This window comes from Schistocerca gregaria, chromosome 1 (genome assembly GCF_023897955.1).
Source record: "Schistocerca gregaria isolate iqSchGreg1 chromosome 1, iqSchGreg1.2, whole genome shotgun sequence".
Taxonomy (NCBI): Eukaryota; Metazoa; Arthropoda; class Insecta; order Orthoptera; family Acrididae; genus Schistocerca; species Schistocerca gregaria.
In genome coordinates, this window is record NC_064920.1 from 1105335845 (window position 1) to 1105354107 (window position 18263).

The window sequence follows — 18263 nt, forward strand, 5'->3', positions numbered from 1 at the left end:
GTTTCTGACGTCACAGTGTGGAATAACACGTTCGAGAGTCTTTCCGAACGGGCAGAGCAATATCTGGCATATCAGATATTCTGAGCGTGCGTCTGAGCGTTGACCAATGAGATGGCACAAAGCCACCTACGTTAAACGGACGCCGTCTCCCTTCAGTACAGAGTTGTGAGGAGCCATATTGGCATTCATTTCAAGCCTATATGTATATATGCCATTTCTGAGCACCAGCAAATTGAGAATCACTGGAAAACCCGTTGTTAGTTGTGTGATTCGTTCCAATAAAATAATGAGAAACATCATATCCATGGCAAAAGAATTATTGTAACGAGCATAATATGAGAGTAGGCTATTTGAAAGCAGCGACACACTGTAGTTCCACCCAAAACGCATTGTTCTGCGTACAATTTGTTGTAATTAAATTTCAATTAATAACATAATGATCTAAAATTAACGTTCTTAGCAAGGGGTAACACAATATCTTCAAGTAGTAGCCTGCTGTTTGATTAAGTGTAATGAGTAACCGGCACGGTATCTCAGCGTGTTCGGTCAGAGGGTTAGCTGCCCTCTGTAATAAGAAAAAAGTGAGTTAATGGATCAATAACGAACTGAAACAGGTGTCTTGCGACGTCCGCCCCGAGCAGATACAACGAAAGAAAACGAACAAAATGAGATTAAAAAAAACAACGGAGTAAAACGGATGTCTTTCGACGTCCGCCCCGAGCAGATGCAACGAACAAAATGAGTTTTTTTTTTTTTTTTTGAGTAGCTTCTCTGTCAGTAATGAGTGGTTTGCGTCTTGACACTCCAATTTTTTTTTCCTTATAAAAGGTTCAAATGGCTCTGCGCACTACGGGACAACTTAGAACTACTTAAACCTAACTAACCTAAGGACATCACACACATCCACGCCCGAGACAGGATTCGAACCTGCTACCGTAGCGGTCGCGCTTTTCCGGACTGTAGCGCCTGGAACCGCTCGCCCATCCCAGCCGGCTTTTTCTTTCCTAACATTCGCGTTTTTATTTAGTTCTGATACTTTATTATTAGTATAATATAAGTATATGCTTTTCTGGGGGGATGACCTTGTTCGATTGGTTTAATTACAGGACAGCTTGCGCTACTTGTATAACGATATTTTGCTCCTTTTTCTTTTGCGCTTCGTAATTCACAATTTGCAAAGATTCTGCTACTGGGTAGGAACAGTGATCAAGTAAGACCGACCTTGGGGTTTACTATAATGTGGGAATGATGAAATAATGTTTATCTCATGCGCAGACGTATTCCAAATTTGTACCGCACTGTTTGTAATCGTACTTTTATAAGCCTGTGTCGTTATTGACTGGACATGGTACTTTCCTTTTCGTGGACGATGGAGGAAATGTGCGTTTTAATAGAGCTAACGTGGGAATTTTACCCGCGCCCGTTGGGTAAACAGTGTAATTTACGAACTAGAAACATCCCTCAAACTGCCGCTGGAGTGCGTTGCGATCGCGTATACCACGTTGGGGGCCCACGTACCGTATGCACAAGTCGCATCGTTCCTGAGCGTTCAGAAGCACGTTGACCTTGGCACGCTCAACGTTAACGTTCGACAGCACGGTCCTCTCAGCGGACGAGGCATCGAACGTTGACGTGGACGCGGACGGGACGTCAGACCACACGAGAGAGAGCGCCATGGGCACACGGGACGAGCTGTTCAACGTGATTTGCGCTTTCCAGCGACCATTGTCGGCTTTATTTGACTCGCATGATACACAGTTTACTTACGAAAAGGACGCGCGTAAAATAACTGCGTTAGCTCTGAATTGCAGAGTAGTTATGTGTATGTAGATCATTACCTCTGCTAAATTAAACACCTTTGCAGAATGTACTCAGTGATAAATAGGTGATACTACAAGACGTACTCCTACATCTACTTGGATACTCAGAAAAACACACTAAAGTGCCTGGCAGAGGGTTCATCGAACCACCTTCGCAATAATTTTTTGTTGTTTCCAACAGCGCTCGGAAAAAAACGAACACTTAAACCTCCCATGCGAGCTCTTATTGCCTTTATTTTATTATGAAGGTCGTTTCTCGCTATGTAGGTCGGCGTCAACATAATACTTTCGTATTCGGAGGAGAAATCTGGTGGCTGAAATTTCAGAGAAGATCCCGTCGCAACGAAAGGCGCCTGTTTCTCGAGAATACAAAACGCGCTGCTCTTCTTCGACATACTCCGTTAATCCTATCTGGTAAGTATGGCAGACTCCAAATGAGAATGGACAAGCATAGTGTTGGCCGTCTCTTTAGTAGATCTGTAACATCTTCTAACCATTCTGGCAATAAAGCACGGTGTTTGGTTCGCCGTCCCCCATAACATTTTCTATGTCTTCTTCCCAATTTAATTTGTTCGTAATTTTAATTCCTAGGTATTTAGTTGAACTTGGAGCTTTTACATTAGATTGGTTTATCGTGTAACCTAAGTTTAACTTATTCCTTTTAGCACTCATGTAGATGACCTTACACTTTTCATTATTTAGGGTCAATTGCCAAATTTCGCACCGTATGGATATCGTTTCTAAATCGTTTTGCAATTGGTTTTGATCTTCTGATGACTTTACTAGAAGATAAGACGATAAGCACTGTAACGCTGTTAGAATTATTCGGGAGTTGTAGGCTATGAAGCAGCATCGAGTTTTAGCCTCCCCCTTCTTTGCTTTCCATAATTAGCACCCATATAGGTAACACGTAACAGCTTAAGATGGCTACCCATATCGTCTCCTAAATCATTTATACAGATAAAGGTTGTCTATAACGCTGCACTGGGGAACGGCAGAAATCACTTCTCTTTTCTTCGATGCCTTTCCGTTAATTACTACGAACTATGATTTCCCTAACAGGGTCCGCAGCTCGTGGTCGTGCGGTAGCGTTCTCGCTTCCCACGCCCGGGTTCCCGGGTTCGATTCCCGGCAGGGTCAGAGATTTTCTCTTCCTCGTGATGACTGTGTGTTGTGTGATGTCCTTAGGTTAGTTAGGTTTAAGTAGTTCTAAGTTCTAGGGGACTGATGACCATAGATGTTAAGTCCCATAGTGCTCAGAGCCATTTGAACTATTTTTTCCCTGACAGGAAATCACGAGTCTAGCAACGTATCTGAGTAGATATTCGGTAAGCACACAATATGATTAGAGGCCTCTTATGAGGTACGCTGTCTTAAGGAAATCTAAAAAAAAAAAAAAAAACGGAATCAATTTGAAAACCTTTATCGATATCACTCAATATTTCGAGTGAGTAGAGAGATAGTTGTCTGTATATGATTACTATGCACGGATTTATTGCATCAGCATACTGTGAAAGGCGTCTAACTGGCGTACAATCTGGCCCGGAAGACTTGCTTTTATTAAGTGATTTAAGTCGATTCACTCCTTCGAGGATATCTACTTCATGTTGGCAGCTGTTTTCGATTCGAATTCTGAAATATTTACTTCGTCTTCTTTGGTGAAGGAATTTCGGACGCTAAGTTTAGCAACTCTGATGTAGCGGCAGTGTCATCGGCAGTAGGTGGAGGATTTCTAAATTATGTAGGTAGTCACAATGGTCTGATTGAGCATGGTGCCAATAACGTACTGCGTCTAGTGGGCGATACTTTCTGGAAATATGGCCCTAATCCGTATGTTTTACGTACTTGAGTAGCTACTCACACTTCGACGCAGTGGGCTGCGGTGAGCACCCAGTTCTCGTTCAGGATGGAGGCACCACACTGGTGATATCCATTGGCCCGCAGCGTCACCTGAAACACAAAGTATTACAGCGTCCCAGCTGCTACAAACAGCAAAATGTCATAGAACAAATAAGAAAGTCCCATAATCCAAATGTTCACTTCTTTCTCGCCCTGAGCAGGTTTCATGTGCAGACAGTTTTGAAGGCTCAACATCTACACGTTACGGCATGTGGCGGAGGGAAATTCCTGTGTAACCACCACTTTCGCCCTTCCCTGTTCCACTCGCGAATGCCGCGTGAGGACCTACACCCGACTCTACCAATGCGACCGTCTATTTCGTCTCGTTAACAACAATGTGTTGGGTTATAGGTGACAGGAAATTCTGAATTGAATCACAATATTATGCGATACTCGGCAAGCTCGTATTTTGTTCACTATATAACAGCGCTGAACTGCAGAAAATGCTTTCCGGAAGTAAACAAACAAGGCGTCAACTTGGGCGCATGTGACTATTGTACCATTGATTTCAACGACGAACAACGGCGTGTTTCGCAACATCTCTACCAATGGAACACGTGTTGATTATACAGGAGATTTTTATTCTCCAAGACTGTCGTAATACGTAAATATAGCACATGTTCCATAATACTGCTACAAAGTGGCATCAGCGATTTAGATCTATAATTATGTACATCTGCCTGACAACGCTTCTCGAAAGTGGGAACGATTTTTGCAGATATAGAATGAGATTTTCACTCTGCAATGGAGTGTGGGCTGATATGAAACTTCTTGGGAGATTAAAACTGTGTGCCGGACCGAGATTCGAACTCGGGACCTTTGCCTTTTGCGGGTAAGTGCACTACCGTCTGAGGCAAAGGTCCCTAGTTCGAGTCTCGGTCCGGCACACAGTTTTTAATCTGCCAGGTAGATTCTGCAGATCTGTTAGCAAAATTTTGTATTGTATTTCATTAAATGCTTCTTGCGTTGCCCTCCTTGTGCTCACATGTTTGTCAACTGGTATTTTCGCTTCTATCTGTGATAAAACTATGAAAAATGAGCCTCCGCGGGCCTTTCCTATCCATCACACGCTTGCTCAGCACATACTTGGCGAAGGTGCATTGTACAATTCTGTCGAATTTAATATAGTTTTGCTCCACATCACCGTTCTCACAGCTGAATTTCTCATGTCAGAAACACAAATAGTGTGCAATTATTGCTCTTGCTAAGTTACGTTTTTCGAACTTCCTTAACTTTATTTATAACACGTGTAGTCATTGATACAATCACTGCCTTGGAATCTCTAACGTCCTCCCCCACGCTAACCGATTCGAAAACTTGCGTGCGCGAACTAGTTCTCTATGTGCTCGAAGCAATTATCGAAGAAGTACTCAGAACGCTCTCACAAAAATCCCTGTCTCTGGTATAATATATAATAGTATAACACTCCCATTCTACAGCTGGAAAATTTTCTCCCAAGCGCTCTGCCACTGTAACTCCTGAGGTAGGTATTCCACGACCTGTTACGAAGCGTAAGGCGTGCTTCTGTGCGGTTTGCATGGCTGTGGTGCGCCCCTGCTACGTGTTGCTTAAATGTGTGCTAAAAATGGAAAGCAAAGAAGGGGGAGGCTTAAATTCGGTGCTGCTTCATAGCCTACGCCTCTCGAATAATACTAACAGCGTTGCTGTGCTTAACATCTCCATCCGATGGACGGATCGTCGTCAGAACTTCCACATGTCCTAACTCCATCAGATTCTGACACACGCTGGACAGCGTAAGAGTGCATCATTTGACACAGCTACTACACCTACATTAAGAAAAAACTTCTGAAAATAACAGAAGCTCTCTCTAAATTGCTATATGGGAGGAACCGCTATAAGCAGGGAAAATATCTGCTCACTTGAATTCTCGCTCACCAGCGTTCTACTGTTTTGGACATCAGTCTTTACCAATAGTTTCTAGTTATTTTCCTAAAAACATTCGGTTTCAATCTACAGAGCGTACCAACATTGCCACCAATAATGAAGTGCCAAAGAGTTTTTCTGTACGGGATGTATACCTACAAGCAACTGAAAAATTTTCTTGCTCCTTTCTGAGTAACGGAGAGATTCACCAATGGGTGGGAGTATTACTGGGGATGTTTATAAATAACTTTTCTGCTACCAGTCACGATTTTCTTGATAGCAGGAAAGTTATTTATACGCAAACCCAGTGTTTTCACAGTCGCAGGCTTTGAAAAAAAACAATTTATGATGGACAAAATCAGATTGTTACTGGGAAGTTGCACTGCAGAAAACTAATTAACAATAGGGAACTCAAAAATGGTTCAAATGGCTCTGAGCACTATGGGACTAGCCGCACGATTCCGGACTGCGCGCCTAGAACCGCGAGACCACCGCGGCCGGCAATAAGGAACTCAGTCTGCGCCATATGAATTTCCTCTTTTTAGCGTTTGTAAGTTATACAGTCAGGCATTTGGCCAGCTTCTTTGGTATCAGTACTCACCTGATGAGGGAACTCCCCAGGTGCGGCTTCGACGCCGTTGACTATGCGACCTTGTAGTACCGACATCCTCCGCTGCACTGAGCCACCTGCAACGGAACATACATTTGCCATGTGTTCTTCGTGCAATAAAGGTACGGACATTGTTGACAATAACAGGGGCAAGAATGTGTATTTACTCTGTGTTACATGAATGTCCATTTGTACCCTGTTAATTATGTCAAGTTAGTGAAACTGCTTTTTAAAAATATTATCCGAAAAAACTTTTGTCAGTGCTGCACTCTATGAGATATCTGTACAACTTCGACCATGTACTCCTCCAAATCACGAAAGTGGAATGTCTGAATGTCTTTGGCATAAATGATACATACAAGGCTTACTCATTCTTTAACTGCATCACTGGAGCCTGTCTCTCATAAGCCCGATGACACTAGTATTTTACTGTATCTGGTAACGTTTGCTATTATTTATGACATTATAATGTTATTCTTATTTTATTCCTTTGACTGTAGTGGTTTATAAACAGTATAGCAATCGATTATTTTTATGATTGTTATGTGCTACGCTGCCCGTCGCTCTTACGGTCCGGCCATAATTTGCCTTGTGTTTCTTTTAATAATGACAGTGTGTGGTTTTTCTTATGTACAGCGTTTAGTTCTTTATCCCCGTTTTACAGTTTTGTAATTAACACAATCATACCCATTAGTTAAAACAGAAAAGGTGCCTCGTGTTCGAAACCTTTTGTTTAATTTTGTTAGTACCTCACAGAGAAAAGAGACTATAGTGTTTTAAGTGTTAAACTACTTCTAAAGCCGAACTGTACATTTGATAGCAAATTATGTGGTATAAAATGACCAATTACCCATACATACACAGCCCTTTCAAAAACTTTAGCAAACACTGATGGCGTAGAAATAGCTCTAAAATTGTCTACGTTATCCCTTTCTCCCTTTTTATAGAGCGGCTTTACAACTGAGTACTTTAATCGTTCAGAAAATTGACTATTCTTAAAGGAAAAATTACACATACGGCTAAATACAGCACGGCACTACAATATTCTGCTAGGCACTTCATCATATCCGTGAGAGTCCTTAGTCTTCAATTATTTAATTATTGACTCGATCTCCCCCTCCTCAGTATCACAGAAGAATATTTTAGACATCAACCTCGGAAAGGCATTTTCCAAGAGATTCCCCAAACAAAGTTAGCATTTAAATCACCAGCAATGCTCAGAAAATGATTGTTAAATAATGTACATATATCTGACTTCCCAGTAACAGAAATATTTTTGCTACAAACTGACTTCATATCGTCGACCTTGTTCTGCTGACCAGACGCTTCCTTCACAGCGGATCATATGGTTTTAATTTAATCCTGTGAATTAGCTATTCTATTTGCGTAGCATGTACTTTTTGCCTTCCTAATAACATTTTTCAGCATCTTAAAATACTGTTCGTAATGGGCTACTGTGGCTTGATTGTGACTTTCTTCCAAATTTGGTATAATTCCCGCATTGTTCTACATGATGTCCTTATCCTACTAGTAAGCCACCCACGCCGCCTTTTACTACAAGTACCCTGTTTAGAATGTTATAATGGAAAGAAACTCTCAAAGAGCATGAGAAATGTGTTAAGAAAAGCATTATATTTGTCATGAAAGTTATCGGCACAATAAACATCCTGCCACTCTTGTTCTTTGACGCGGTTTAAGAGACTCTCTATTGCCGTTGGGTTAGCTTTCCTACATAGATTGTAATTATAAGTAACATTTGTTTGAGTGAAAAAGCCTTTTGGTGTCAAAATTTGTGCGGCATGATCTGAAAGGCCATTCACCCTTTCACTAATAGAATGCCCATCTAGTAATGAAGAATGATTAAACACATTGTCGACGGCTGCGCTTCTATTCCCCTGCACCCTGGTTGGGAAAGACACAATCTGCGTCAGAACATATTACTTTAGGAGATCTACCAACATCCTTTTTCTTGCACAATCGTATACAAAATTAATATTGAAGTCACCATATAGAACTAATTTTTGGTACTTCCTATAAAGTGAATCAATAACCCTCTGTAGGTTGAGCAGAAATTCTCTGAAGTCAAAGCTAGGGGACCGACAAACAACAATATCAATTAGAAGTTTAGTAAAACTAAACTCAGTTTCCCCTGCACAACATTCAAATACCTTTTCAGTGCAGTACCATGATACGTATACGGATTCAAATGGAATACTGTTTTTTCACGTACATTGCCACTCCCCCAATCCGCAAAGAATTCTCTCAAAAACAGCCAGATAATCTGTATACTGGTACTGGAAGTCTCTGAATTGTCAGTTTATTATAGTGATGCTCCGATATGCCAGTAATGTCAGAGTCAACATTTCACTAACTTTATCTTTAATACCTCTTATATTTTGATGAAATATGCTAATTCCTTCTCTACTTGGATACCTGACCTCCTCTGAAGGTGATTCCTTTGCTGGAGGGACTTTCTTTAAGCAGGTATAGCTATCAGTTGACTTCAATCTAAAAAAGGTGCAGCTCTAACACCGACTACTACAGGAATTTTTCATTGGGTGATACCACCGCCATCCACTACACTGTCACCTGTATGATTCAGCAGCCTCCCCTTCCCGTACCTACTGAAGTGCAGGCCATGCCTAGTGAATCACGATCTGCTGATGGCCTCCACTGGTACAACTGCAATGAGACCCATGCCCTCCACGATCAGTTCCTTCTCCAGCCCCATGTTAACACGCCTAACAGTAACATCAAGATGAGGCCGATCATGAGACTGATACAGTTGCACGAAGTGCACATTAGTGCCACCAATTTGAGAAGCTATCTTTACCAGATCACCACCTACATCATATTCCCCGTCCCTATCCTCCTTCGTAAAATTCCTACATAACTCCCCTATGCTGTCAGTCACCTGAGCCAACCCTGCAGTAGACTTCACAATGATGGTGACCTGGTACTCACTCCCCAACGCTTTCTGCAACTGCTGGCCTCCACCTCTACCATGCGAACTACCTAGCAGCAGGACCTCCTTCTTTCTGTTAGAATTTGCAACTGACTTAGGCTTCCTAACTGCTGAGGACAGCTGCATGTTACATCCACCTACAGCTACAAGAAGCTCCTCTCCACTCAACTCTGACAGTTGGATATCCGCAAAGCATATGTTCTCCTCCTAGTTGCCTTCTTTCGAACTGCCAGTTCCCATTCCCCACCACCCTTCACCCTCCTCAACCTATCTAGTTCCTCCTTTGCGCCTTGCAACTGCACCTGAAGGGCACAGATCTTACACCCCTCTTCGTCTATCAACTTATTCCTGCTACAGATTCTGCATTACCAGGAAAGGATCTCGCTAGAATGCCCACTGAGTTTCCCACTGCATTGCCCCCAAAGAAAATACTTTGAACAGATCCCACACCTTAACCCACTATTCGAAAATCTACGACAAAGCCCCCACTTCTCACTCGTGGTAAAATTTTAACATTTACTGCAAAAACTAAACGTGTACGTTACCTAAGTTCAGTTACAACAGTAGAGTTATTGAAAAAACTAACAAGTGGTGCGAAACGCTCTCTCTATTAAGAACGCAACAACTTTTATTAATATTACTGAACAACAACTAATACAAATACCACCAAAACTTCATACAATTTCCTAGCTAAATCAAAAATTCAAGCGACCACTGGAACACTCAAAGAAATTAAGACAGTGAATGAAAATTTTACTGAAATACTTCAGTAGAAACACTAAGAAACGCAATTGAAAACTACTCCACGAAATTCTCTGAAGGACTTCCCAGACAACTCTGAAAACACAGTGAACGAAAGGTTCCATAAGTTTATTAAACCGTTATTTCGCTACAAACGGGACTAGACACCGTTGAAAACTACTAAATTTAATAATTGTATAACAGTGCACAAAACACTTTGACAGTACACAGCTTTATAACCGCTGCAGCTGCAACTGCACGCCGCGAAATGTAAACACACCGCTAATATATGGATGAACGATTGAAAACTACAAAATTTAATATTAGAATACGGTGCACAAACCACTTTGACAGTGTTTAGCTTCGTAACCGCTACACCTGCAACAGCACGCCGCGAAATATAAACACACTGCTCAGGCCATTAACATGCTAACACAATCTTCGTGTCTTGACTGTTCCTCTACAGTACGCAGTACATAACACTGTAAAATGTCTTCATACAGTTCTGCATTTAGCTTATTTTTCTTATTTCAATCGCAGTGAGGGGACCACAAACTTACAATAAAACACCCCAAGATGCAACACTGCCTGCAATTTCCTTCGTGCTTCACTGTTGGCATTGCACAGGGGAGCAGGTAAAGTTCTCCATGCATTCGCCAAACGCAAACACTGCCATCGGATTACCACAGCTTGTAATTTGATATATGAGTTCAAATCAATTGTTTCCTGTCATTCACAGTATAGTGGCGTAGCTGTTTACGCCACCTCAAGCCTCGCCTAACGTTGACAAAAGAAATGTGTCGCTTACGAGGAACTCCGCAAGCCACCTGACGGTGTATGGCGGAGGGTACCTTGAGTACCTCTATCCGTTCTCCCTTCTATTCTAGTCTCGTATCGTTAGTGGAAAGAAAGATTGTCGGTATGCCTTTGTGTGGGCTCTAATCTCTCTGCTTTTATCCTCATGGTCTCTTCGCGAAATATACGTAGGAGGGAGCAATTTACTGCTTGACTCCTTGGTGAAGGTATGTTCTCGAAACTTCACCAAAAGCCCGTACCGAGCTACTGAGCGTCTCTCTTGCAGAGTCTTCCACTGGAGTTTATCTGTCGTCTCCGTAACGCTTTCGAGATTACTAAATTGTCCCGTAACGAAGCGCTCTGCTCTCCATTGGATCTTTTCTGTCTCTTCTATCAACCCTATCTGGTACGGATCCCACACTGGTGAGCAGTATTCAAGCAATGGGCGAACAAGCGTACTGTAACCTACTTCCTTTGTTTTCGGATTGCACTTCCTTAGGATTCTTGCAATGAATCTCAGTCTGCAACTGCTTTACCGACCATCAATTTTATATGGTCATTCCATTTTAAATCACTTCTAATGCCTACTCCCAGATAATTTATGGAATAAACTGCATTCAGTTGCTGACCTGTTATATTGTAGCTGAGTGATAAAGATCTTTCTTTCTATGTATTCGCAGCACATTACACTTGTCTATATGCGGTTTCAATTGCCATTCCCTGCACCATGTATCAATTCGTTGCAGATCCTCCTGCATTTCAGTACAATTTTCCATTGTTAACAACCTCTCGATGTACTACAGCATCATCCGCAAAAAGACTCAGTGAACGTCCGATGCTATCCGTAACGTCATTTATATACAGTATATTGTGAATAGAAACGGTCCTACGACACTCCCCTGCGGCACACCTGAAATCACTCTTACTTCGGAAGACTTCTCTCCATTGAGAATGACATGCTGCGTTCTGTTATCTAGGAACTCTTCAATCCAATCACACAATTGGTCTGATAGTCCATATGCTATTACTTTGTTGATGAAACGACTAGGGGGAACTGTATCGAACGCCTTGCGGAAGTCAAGAAACACGGCATCTACCTGGGAATCTGTGTCCATGGCCCTTTGAGTCTCGTACGAATAGCGCGAGCTGGGTTTCACACGATCGTCTTTTTCGAAACCCATGCTGATCTCTACAGAGTAGATTTCTATTCTCCGGAAAAGTCATTATGCTCGAACATAATACGTGTTCCAAAATTCTGCAACTGAGCGACGTTAGAGATATAGGTCTATAGTTCTGCACGTCTGTTCTACGTCCTTCTTGAAAACGGGGATGACCTGTGCCCTTTCTCAGTCCTTTGGAACGTTACGCTCTTCAGACGGTACACCGCTGCAAGAAGGGGGGCAAGTTCCTTCGCGTACTACGTGTAAAATCGAACTGGTGTCCCTTCAGGTCCAGCGTCCTTTCCTCTTTTGAGGGATTTTAATGTTTTTCTGTAACTCTGTCATCTATTTCGATATCTGTCATTCTGTCATCTGTGCGACAATCTAGAGAAGGAAGTACAGTGCAGTCTTTCTCTGAGTAACAGCTTCAGAAAAGAGATTTAGTATTTCGGCCTTTAGTCTGTCATCCTCTGTTTCAGTACCAATTTGGTCACAGAGTGTCTGGACATTTTGTTTCGCTCCAACTACCGCTTTGACATAAGACCAAAATTTCTTAGGATTTTCTGCGAAGTCGGTACTTAGAACATTACTTTCGAACACATTGAACGCCTCTCGCATAGACCTCCTCACACTACATTTCGCTTCGTGTAATTTTTGTTTGTCTGAAAGGCTTAGGCTATATTTATGTTTCCTGTGAAGTTCCCTTTGCTTCCGTAGCAGTCTTCTAACTCGGTTGTTGTACCACGGTGGCTCTTTTCCATCTCTTACGATCGTGCTTGACACATACTCATCTAATGCATATTGTACGATGGTTTTGAACTCAATACTATCTGTACTTGAGATAAAACTTTTGTGTTGAGCTGTCAAGTACTCTGAAATCTGCTTTTTGTCACTTCTGCTAAACAGAAAATCTTCCTATCTTTTTTAATATTTCTATTTACGGCTGAAATCATCGATGCAGTAATTACTTTATGATCGCTGATTCTCTGTTCTGCGTTAACTGTTTCATTCAAATAGTTCGGGTCTGTTTGTCATCAGAAGGTCTAATATGTTATCGCCACCAGTCGGTTCTCTGTTTAACTGCTCAAGGTAGTTTTCAGATAATGCACTTAAAAAAATTCACTGTATTCTTTGTCCCTACCACACGTTATAAACGTTTGAGTCTCCCAGTCTATATCTGGTAAATTAAAATCTCCACCCAGAACTATAACATAGTCGGGAAATCTACTCGAAATATTTTCCAAATATTCCTTCAGATGCTCTGCCGCAACAGTTGCTGAGCCAGGGGGCCTATAGAGATATCCAATTACCATGTTTGATCCTGCTTTAACCGTGACCTTCTCCCAAATTATTTCACATTTCGGATCTCCGTCAATTTCCTTCGATACTATTGCACTTTTTATCGCTATAAACACGCCTCCCCCTTCACTGTCCAGCCTGTCTCTGCGGTATACATTCCAATCTGAGTTTAGAATTTCATTACTGTTTACATCTGATTTCAGCCAACTTTCCCCTCGCTAGTACTATGTGGGCATTGTGACCGTTTATTAATGAGAGCAGTTCTGGGGTCTTTCTATAGACGCTCCTGCAGTTTACTATTACCACATTAATATTGTCATTCCTTGTTGCGTTTTGCCTACTGCTACTTTGTCGCGTCTCAGGGGGCGTCTTTTCGGGCCTAGGGAGGGAATTCCCTAACCTAAAAAACCCACATGTGCACTCCACCCGTACTCCGCTACCATTGAAGTCACTTCTGCGTGTAGTGCACGCCTGACCCATTAAGGGGGCCCTACATTTCTCCAACCGATAGCGAAGGTCGAGAAATTTGCACCGCAGATCTCCGCAGAATCGTCTGAGCCTCTGGTGTAACCCTTCCACTCGGCTCCAGACCAGAGGATCGCGATCGGTTCTGGGAACGATACTACAAATAGTTATCTCAGATTCCACCCCACGAGCGAGGCTTTCCGCCTTCACCAACTCCGCCAACCGCCTGTATGAATTGAGGATGTCCTCTGAACCCAGACGGCAGGAGTCATTGGTGCCGACCTGAGCAACAATTTGCAGTCGGGTGCACCCAGTGCTCTCTATGGCCACCGCAGGGCCTCCTCCACATCTCGGATGAGACCATCCGGCAAGCAGACAGAGTGAACACTGGCCTTCTTCCCCGACCTTTCAACTATTTACAAACACTCGAGCAGTAGCCGGCCGCGGTGGTCTCGCGGTTCTAGGCGCGCAGTCCGGAACCGTGCGACTGCTACGGTCGCAGGTTCGAATCCTGCCTGGGGCATGGATGTGTGTGATGTCTTTAGGTTAGTTAGGTTTAAGTAGTTGTAAGTTCTAGGGGACTAATGACCACAGCAGTTGAGTCCCATAGTGCTCAGAGCCATTTGAACCATTTGAACTCCAGCAGTACTCAAGAACAGTTCGCAACAGCGTCCTATATGCGGTCTCCTTTACAGGTGGAACACCCTTTCCTAACACAGTTCCCACATTTTATATCGCTTTCCAACGTTAGGGCCAGATATTTAGAAGACTTGACTGTGTCAATGAGGACACTAGTAATAATAAATCCGAGCATTACAGGATTCTTCTTCCTGCTCATCCGCATTAACTAACATTTTTCCACATTTAGAGCTAGCTGCCATTCATCATACCGACTAGAAATTTTTCCTATGTCGTCTTGTATCCGCCTCAACTTCGACACCTAACCGTACAGTACAGCATCCTCAGCAAACAACCCCAGACTGCTGCCTGTCTGCCAAATAATTTATGTAAATAGAGTACAACAGCGGTCCTATCACACTTCCCTGGGACACTCCTGACGATACTTTTGCCCCTGATCAACAGTCGCCGTCGAGGACCAGATACTGGGTTTTATTACCTTAAGAATTCTTCGAGCGACTCTCATGTCTAAGAACTTATCCCATATGCTCGCACCTTCGTTAACACCCTCCAATAGGGCACCAGGAAATGTAGAAATGTAGAAATATGGAATATGCCCATTGTCCTTCTTTCATATTTCGCAAGTGGTCAGCGTGACGGATTGGATCCTACGGGCCGGGTTCGATCTCCGGCTGGGTTGGGAATTTTCTCCGCTCAGGGACTGGGTGTTGTGTTGTCTTCACCATCATTTCATCCGCATACGGCGCGCAGGTCGCCCAAAGTGGCGCCGAATGTAATAAGACCTGCTCCAAGGCGGCCGGACTTGCCCCGCAAGTGGCCTCCCGGCCAATGACGCCAAACGCTCATTTCCATTTCCATTCATAGTTCGCAGTATATCATGTGAAAGAAGGGCAGCCTGAGTTTCACATGAGCGATGCTTTCTATAGCCATGCTGATGAGATGACATAAGATTCTCAGTCTCAAGAAAGTCTAATATATTCGAACTAAGAATACGTTAAAGTATTCTGCAGCAAACCGAAGTCCGGGGTCTTGCTCCCTTCTTCTACACTTCTTATGTACTGGAGTCACCTGCGCTTTTTTCCAGTCAGTTGGGTCTTTGTGCTGGCTGAGAGATTCACGATTAACGCAGTCTAGGTAAGGGACCAATGCCGTAGAGTACGCTCTGTAAAACCGAACTGGGATTCCCTCCGGACCTAGTGAATTATTTGCTTTCAAATGTTTCAATTCTTTTTCTACGCCAGAGATGCTTATTACTATATCGTCCATACGGCAGTCCGTCCGACGGTCAAATAACGGTATGTCTGCACGATTCTCCTGTGTGAACGATTTCTTTACCGTGGAATTTAAAACTTCAGCTTTCGTTTTGCAATTTCCAGCTGTCACACTAGACTGGTCAACAAGGGACTGAATGGAAGCCTCAGACCTGCTTAGCGATGTTACGTAGGACCAGAATTTTCTTCGGTAATTTGCCAGATCCTTTCCTAAGGTATAACGACAGTTTTTGTATGCTTCGCTCATAGATTTGGCAGAGGCGCTAATCTCTACTAATCTTCGCTTGTCTTCATTTGTGAATTCTGTTTTGAACCGAGTGTGCAACAGCCTCTGCTTCGACAGCATCTTGCGGATTTGGAATGCTGGTTATGGTGGCGGGTTCGCATCCCGTGAGATCTACTGGGCAATTTTGCATTAAATGCGGCGCTCTGGGTGCTTTTGATCAGATAACGTGCGTAGAAACATAAATCCCTGTAGTAAAATTTCTTTTTTCTGGGTGGAGAGGGGGGGGGGGGGCGGGGTAGGAGAACGAAACGGATCAAGAAAGACACCGTGACACTCCACCTCTTGGATCAACGCCTGAGTCTTCTAACCATACCACCAATTAAGGAAACCGTAATATACGGTATAATAAAGAAATGATTCATGTCCTCTCACATCAAGAGTGAAACAGCATGTAGACACACATGTAAACAGATGCAGTTCTCACCTGGAGCGCATTGCACGGACCGTGCTAGGAGCAACAGAAGCAACGCAATCGGCGGCATGGTGTTCTTTACGCGCCTAGAAACACGCACACAACGTCTATATGACAACCGTCTCAGCTAGATATCAGCCAATGACGATAATGTCTCGATTACGGCTCTTATCACTGTTAAGTGTTTGTTACAAGAGTATGACAATGTCCCCGTCGACCAAGCTAACATCTAATCATATCCTCTAAAAGGCCATTCACAACTTGTACTGAAACTAGAAGACAGCTACAAGAGCCGAGGCAGTGGTTGAGAATGTTACTCAATGTGAGCACTGAGTAAAGGAAATCAAAGAAAAATTTGGATTAGGAATTAATGCTCAGGGAGAAGAGAAACTTTGAGATTTACCCATCATTCTGTTATTCTGTCCGCGGCAGCAAAGAACTCGTAGGAGCAGACGATAGCCTTTCGAAAGGAGGATGTAAGATGAACGTCAACAAAAGCAAAAGTAGGGTAATGGGATGTGGTCGGATTGAAGGACATGATGCTGAGTGATTTAGTTTAGGTAATGAGACACTAGAGGTAGTAGACGAGTTTCGCTACTTGGGAAGAAAAAATGAGTGCTGACGGACGCAACAGAGAGGAAATAAAATGCAGACTGGCAATGGCAAGGAAAGCGTTTCTAAAGAAGAGAAATTTGTTAACATCGAATATATCTCTGTTAGGAAGTTTCTTCTGAAGTCATTTGTAGGGACTGTAGCCATGTATGGAACTGAAACATGGACAGTAAATAGTTGAGACAAGAAGAAAATAAAGGCTAGTGCTATAGAAGAATGCTGAAGATTAGGTAGGTTGATTCAGTAACTGATGAGGAGGTACTGAATAAAATTGGGGAGACAAGAAATCCGCGGCACTGCTTGCCTAAAGAAGGGATCGGTCGACAGGACGCATTATGAGACATGAAGGCATCACCAGTTTAGTATTGGAGGGAATTGTGAGAGGTAAAAATCATAGAGGCAGACCGAGGGATGATTACAGGAAGAAGATTCGGAAGGCTTAGGTCACAGCACTTATTTGTAGATGAAGAAGCTTGCGCCTTGGAAGTCGTGGCACATGAAGTATTAGCTTTGTCAGTACATGGCTTTACTGTTTTGTTTGTTCGATAGGTTATGTTGACTATTAGCGCCTTTAATTGTGTAGTTTCATTCTATATGCAGATATGACCGAAGATAAACCTCCGGGGTATGACGATACATGTCGGCACTGAAGCTGTTACTGAATAAACACTAAGCGGTTTGTTGTGTTCTATAAACTGCAGAGTTGAAGAATCTGGTCGTAGTGCAGTAGGTCAATATAACATTGGTAACTTTGTGACGCACTAAAACTAAAGAACAGTGGTGTTCGAGCCATTACTGTCCAATATTCTTCAGTACTCCAAACGTTTTCAGTGTGGGGATGACGAACTTATGCGCTACCGACAAGAGGAAGAAGATTTAGCTCTTGAGTAGCATGTAGGGAAAATGAACAGCTAAACCTTTCCGTGTGAGGTCTGATTTCTCTTCTTTTATTACAATGGTCACTTCTCCTTGTGTAGATGAAAGTCAGCAAAATATTTTCGCATTCGGAGGAGGAAGACGGTGCCTAACGTTTTCTGTAAAGGTCTCGCCACAACGAAAATCCTTTTCTTTTAATTACGCCACTCCCAAGTCGTATCATATCCGTGACACACCGTTTTGCTATAATACAAAACGAACTGCCCTTCGTTGTAATTTATGAATGTCTGCCATCAATCCTGTCCCTACCATGAAGCAACACTCTAGCAAATGGACGGACAAGCGAAGTCTTGGAAGTCTCTTTAGTAGATCTGTTGCGTCTTCTACGTGTTCTGCCATTAAAATTCAGCTTTTGGTGCGCTTTCTCCACACCCTGATCTCTGTGATAAGGTGTTGACAATTGTTATTCCGAAGTATGTAGCTGAACCGAAAACTTTTCGTTTGTGTTATTTATCATGCAACCAAAACT

At 42.8% G+C, this 18263-nt stretch overlaps 1 protein-coding gene across 1 annotated transcript in view; it reads right to left on the reverse strand.

The window, feature by feature from the left end:
- The window catches only part of LOC126282842 (mite allergen Der f 3-like), a 40406-nt gene extending 24090 nt beyond the window's left edge, over window positions 1–16316 (reverse strand). Inside the window, exons 1-3 of the mRNA XM_049982225.1 lie at window positions 16259–16316; window positions 6205–6290; window positions 3682–3770 (exon numbers count right to left, since the gene is read on the reverse strand). Of these exons, the coding sequence (XP_049838182.1) occupies window positions 3682–3770; window positions 6205–6290; window positions 16259–16316 (233 nt within the window). The remainder of the gene's footprint in view (window positions 1–3681; window positions 3771–6204; window positions 6291–16258) is intronic.
- Between the last annotated feature and the right edge of the window lie 1947 nt (window positions 16317–18263).